General features: G+C 38.2%; 1 protein-coding gene across 2 annotated transcripts in view; it reads left to right on the forward strand.

Moving 5' to 3' along the window:
* LOC113054913 (engulfment and cell motility protein 2) overlaps positions 1-678 on the forward strand; it is a 52,876-nt gene extending 52,198 nt beyond the window's left edge. For both annotated transcript variants that reach the window (XM_026220703.1, XM_026220704.1), the window contains exons 19-20: positions 22-104; positions 499-678. In XM_026220703.1, the coding sequence (XP_026076488.1) occupies positions 22-104; positions 499-645 (230 nt within the window). In that variant the 3' untranslated portion in view covers positions 646-678. The remainder of the gene's footprint in view (positions 1-21; positions 105-498) is intronic.
* Positions 679-6,000: the final 5,322 nt, after the last annotated feature.

Genomic DNA, 6,000 nt, shown 5'->3' on the forward strand with positions numbered 1-6,000 from the left:
CTTACTGTCACTGACCCACAGTTCTGGTGTCGGACATTAAAGCAGTGCTGACGGGGAAAGACTGTCCGCACATGAAGGAGAAGAGCGCACTCAAACAGAACAAGGTAAAACTGCTTCCTTCATCTTTGCCAGCGCATTATAGAATGGAACTGATAAAGAGAGAAATATTTGACATGAATTTTGTCTTTTTTCAAAGCCTACCTGCATAAACAATGAAACTGAACTAAACATCATTACTAAACAATGCATTGCATGAAACAGACATCTTAATATTGTAATATTAAATGCATATTGATTTAAATATGTTCCTTCAGCCCAGTCTGATTTCTCTCAAGGTTTTAAACTAAACTTTTTCAGGAATTGTTTAGTTGGGCTAATTTTTCCAAGCATTATTATCTGTAAAACTGCTTTGAAACAAAATGTTAAAATACACAAATACATTCATTTTCGATGTTATACATGCATGACTGAAGTTTTTGAATGGTGCTGTGTTTGTAGGAATTGTTAGAGTTGGCATTTTCCATCCTCTATGATCCTGACGAGGCTCTCAACTTTCTGGCAACCAACAAATACGAGGTAAGTCTCAAAAACACCACTAAAGTCACAGTTCTGTTGGAAAGGAAAGAGTTCGACGACACAGTTTAGTTAATTAAGACAAATTATTACAATTGTAATACGTAATTGTATTTGTAATAACAATATTTGTAATTGTAATTCGTGTTAATACTCAATTACAAGTGTTAATACTCACTTCCTGTGTTTCTTGCTGTTGTTCATGTTTTTGTTAGCTACAGTTGATTTGCAAGTCAATCCCCTTTTTTTATATAGTGCTTTATACAATACTGATTGTGTCAAAGTGGCTTTACAGTGTCAAACAGGAAAATAGTTGGGTCTAGTTTAGTTAATAATTTAATTGTTATTATTTGATAGTTTACACAAAAATTCTAATTCTGTCATTTACTCCTGTTATTATTGGAAGACATTTTGAAGAATGTGTCACAGAAAAGGACAGCAGTTTGTAAGTGTTTTGCCTTGTTTTTGTCATTATATATGTAACAGATATGCAGATCAGCGATTCATGGGTTAAATTCTGTTTTATAAATTCAGACTGTTGGTACTAAATACCAGCCTGGCTGGACTTAAATTACTTTACGATACCCATGCGAGCCTCAAAGGATACCTGAAACCAAATTCCTTAACATACACACACACACACACACAAAAGAAACCTTTCTTTTTGTTCCTTACTTTTGTAAGTCCTTTATTAAATATGTATTTTATATGTTTGTGTATTGCATAAAATGGTTAATCCTGGGTAAATGGTTAAAGTGCTGACTTATAAGTGGAAATGCTTGATTTCAATCTTATACTTTCTCAAAAAGAAATGTTCTGCAACCCCCACACTCCTTGGTAGCTCGTAAAATTTTACGAGCTCACAGGACCACAGGACAGGAAACCTAATCCTTACAAAAGAATGATAGAATGTACTCAAATGTAGTCTTAATGTGTATAGTATTGTTTTTGCGGTACATTAGAGGTTTCCCATATAAATTGGGAATATCTGCAGTGTTATCATGTGTTAAACAAATCTTTAAATGTGTAATTCGATCTAAAAATTAGATCTTTGGTCATATATATATTATGTCTAGTCTTGTTCTAATCGTCATGCTTTGACAGACCCATTTATCTAGAGCAAAGTAATGAAAAATGTATTTAATCTGGAATAAGGAACTTGCTTTAATATTCCTGATGAAATCGGACAGGCCCTAAATCATCAGGGGGTTGTCTCAACAGAGACAAAGGAACTTTCCCGCCGCTTCAGATCGCGGATGTTCATTGGGTGGTTCACGCGAAAAGAGGCGTGAACATCTCAAGCTATAAGAATTGACCAAACAAGGTCCACTCCCTCTTCTTCTTCTTCCCGTTCTCCGTTCTCGGACACGTCGCTCCGCGCGGCCTCGGGCCGCGCTTGGTTCTCCTCCCCCCTCAGCACACGGACTGAGGAGAGGAAAGCCATTTTCATGGCTCATTTGGAAACTTTCCTTTTCGTTTCGTTCTTTTCTTTTCTTTACTAAGTTTATTCAACTATTCGCCTCTCCACGCAAGGAAGACGAATTCTGGAACAATGTTTGTTGAACCTTTCAAATACCGCGCGAGGACAGAACAAAGGACCACGTGCTCCACGCTCACGCCAAGCGCAGCGTGCATGCGCGTCACATGGCCTCCGTTTCATGGCACATGGCTGTTTCAACGGGAACAGTGCGTAAAGCTCACGAGCTCGACGCCGATCTCACGCCACTCACATGGGACACCTTTTGCAAGTATCACTTTCTCTATGGAGATTTAAATGCTGCTATAAAGTGTTGTTATGATCTGATTTGTTGTTGGCTTCTAAAAGTTACTGACTATGATTTTCATACCTGAGCTCCTTATGTGATCCCATTCTATTTTCTCTCTCTCTCTCTCTCTCTCTCTCTCTCTCTCTCTCTTTTATTTGGATTCGTTATGTATTGTATAAAGCTTACTGTTTGTATTGTCGTACGCATATTTACTCTGTGTGATTTGTAGTTTGATGTATTACTAGTTTAATTATTAAAAAACCATATACTGACGATTGGCCTGGACTCCACCCCACTCACATTACGAGTCACTGAAATGTTTTGGTCTTTAGCTACAAGCTCTAAATTTAGAAACTAAATTTATCATAAGGATAGGATAATATTTTCATGGCCAGAGAATACTTTTCCTTGAATTATAAGGCGTGATAACTTTATTGAAAATTGATAAGTCTACAGTGGTCTGCAGGACATACCACGGTTTGATCTGCAGTAATTTATAGTAAGAGATATCACAATAATTGATATGAAGAATGTAATATTGACATATTAATGAGTAAATTACAGTGCCCTGTGATTAGTATTGGTATTGGCAATTGAGCTATTTTTCATAATCAATAAAATTAAATGTAACTGTCATCTGAGATATATATTAATCAAATTCTTGATTAATTATTCAAATTCCCTATATATCATTTGAGTTAATTACTATGTAAAACTCAATGTTGTTACATTTTGGTGGAGAATGCGGGCATTTCAAACTTCGTTTTGTGAGCAATCAATCTGTGTATATGGTTTTTAATAATTTCTGCACGTGCGCTATGAAATTATGTAACGTTACTTGTGAGATGAGTCGCAAGACGCGAACTCACTCCTAACTGACTGAGGCAAAAAGCTGGTCAGTAAGCACCTAGGTATTTATAGAAACTTAACAGTATAGTCACTGTTAATTTTAATGAAAGTAATCTGCAGTATAATGTTAAAAGTATCCTGTTAAGAAAGACCAAAATCTTTTTACAGTGAGAACATTTTAATATGAATAATTAAAAGATGAAGAAATCTTTTATTAGTTGCAACATGTAAATCTGAACATGAGCGATGTTCCTCTGATTCAGTAAAAAGGCCTTGTTATTAAATATCGTTATTGAATTCGTGGCGAACCACAGTGATATTCAAGATTAAAACGATAAAAACTCCTGGTCTAAAATTGGCTTAGCTACCCGATTTTTAAACCTAAAACATTTAAATCATAAGTGCTATTTTGATAAATGTTTATTGGAGTCAACAGTTGGAAAATTCCTGTTTTTATTACAGTTGTGTTTTGGAAGTGAACGGATCCTTCCTTCAACCTATGTTAATATAGCACCTCAGAGATTAAAACTTTCTGTTTGTTACTTGTGATTTTTGATGCAGAAAATCAGCCTGACAAACGATCAGATAAATTCTAAGTCATATTGAAATTGTAATTCCTCTATCTAAACACTAGAGGGAACGTGTGGGTTAGAAATTTCAGGGTACACCCTGCTTTCTGATTCCAGCTTGCATGAGTGCAAAGCTGCCAACCTGTGGCCATTTCAGATAATGCGCTCTGATTGCTAATTTATAATCCCCTGTGATGTATATTTGAATTGGATGTCTAAATTCTCGATAATTATTTGCATTTACAGCTTTGCTCGTGCGAATATTATTACAGGGAAACAAAAGAATGTTCCCTGCCTTTGACTGTTTACATTTACTTTGAGTTTGGTTCAAACATGATTTGAATTAAAATGTAATTGTTAAGAGTGGAAATCTAGATGTGTCAGGTCAACCACTGATTGACCCACTTAGAAGGTAAGCCATCTAGTGGCAGTCTCCTGTTAAATCGACTAACAGACCTCTGTCTTTTCCTTTCTGTTTTGAAACTGCATGTCTACTTTTACCCCTTTTGATTAATCTCACCCTGTTTGATTAATTTCATGATCATTAATGATAACTTACAAGCTATCAATGGTTATTATAGGATATTATTCCGATTTTCCTTTTAATTCTTACATGCTTATTTTAAATTTTGATTTAAACCAGTTTTGAATTTCTAATTTGAATTAAGTTTTCTGCTCAGCAGGTTAAAGACAGAGAAGCAGTACTTTCCCCCCCTTGTGGTGAAAACCAGCTACTCCTTCTCCATTGTTTCATTACTGTCTTTTAATTTGATGTTTATTATTTTTCTTCTCTCTTTTGACTTAGGTTATTTTGATAATTACCATTATTATCATAATTCATTTGTTTTGTTTTATCATGATTAGGTAAAGCTGTTACCTTTCCTCTCTACATATAGTTACTCAATTGATGTTAAACAAACCAAACCTTAATTAACTTTAAGTTTCCTTTGTTCATCCTTTGTGTATTTGATTGTAGAACTCCCTCGGTGATTGGACAGTCATCTCAGGTTTCCAGTGAGCAAGGCTGCCCGACCGGTGTTACCGATACTGGCTGCGAGTGAAACTCGGTCCCTCTTGTCTCAAGAGACATCAGCAATTTTGGCACTCCAAAGGTTGTGCTAAAAGTCACAAGCCGTGCTGTCCTGCGACACGCCAGAGTAACGGAGGACCGGGGACACTGCGGTTCAGTGTTTGGGGAGCACCGGGGAGGTTGACCAAGCCACTGGTTCCCACCTGAATGACTTCAATTCAACCAGGTGAACCAAAAGTGATAAAACCTATCCACTTATTATAAGCCACAGAATATTAGATATTCCCCCGGATATATTTTAAGTGTTCTGACCCTTTTGCTTCTTTAAGCCACACCATATTTCTAGGTTTCCTACCCAGATAGCCCACTCACCTGTTGGCCCTATCTTAAAACCTAGCAGTAGGCTCAGGCCTCCTTATTCCCACTAACACATTGTGTTTCTATTGTTTTCATCTCATTTCAAGTGTTGTGCTTCACTTTGATCTTTTTCTACCCTCTGTTCTGTTGTGATTTGTTTCTTTCATTTCACATAGAGACAGTAACCTGGGAGCCACCAACGAAGTTAAATAGTAGAGCGACAACCAGCAGCCGGTGTCATCACACGACCCGCTAGGCTACTGCCTGTCAAATCTCCATTTCAGGTCCTTCGTTGACCCAAGTTAATTGGCTACTTAACTGTCTGACTGTTTGCATCAGTCAGCCCCAAAATTCTCATAAACGGCACAGCTCGATGAATATAGCTCGTTAAACGTAGAACGAACTTGCATTGGTCTTTTTGTGTGTGTGTGCTGTGCTTCTCTCGCCGACAGAGAATCAGGATGTTCCAGGCATCCAGTCCAGCAGTCCACGGGGGCAACCTCTCGACATGGTTGAAAGCAGTGACGACCCCCTTCCTGCCCAAGGACGCCAGTAACCTGCAGCACCCAGAGCAACTAGACACCGAGCTAGATGAACTGATGGCACGCGATCCAAACCAAAGCGACTACTACAGAGAACTCGCCAGGATCTTCGGAAGCCCAGTTCCCATTCTCGTCGCCCAGGCACGGCTCAGTGAACGGAGCAACATCGCGGAGGAGGCCTGGAAGGACCAGGCCCCAACCCAGAGTCATCTTGATCAGCTTCTCCTCGAGACCCAGAACCAGCGCGAGAAAGAGGACGACACAGATCCAGAGCTACAGAAAGGAGTTGAAAGACTTCACAATGCCCTGCAAGA

The sequence above is a fragment of the Carassius auratus genome, chromosome 36 (assembly GCF_003368295.1).
Source record: "Carassius auratus strain Wakin chromosome 36, ASM336829v1, whole genome shotgun sequence".
NCBI classification, from domain to species: Eukaryota; Metazoa; Chordata; class Actinopteri; order Cypriniformes; family Cyprinidae; genus Carassius; species Carassius auratus.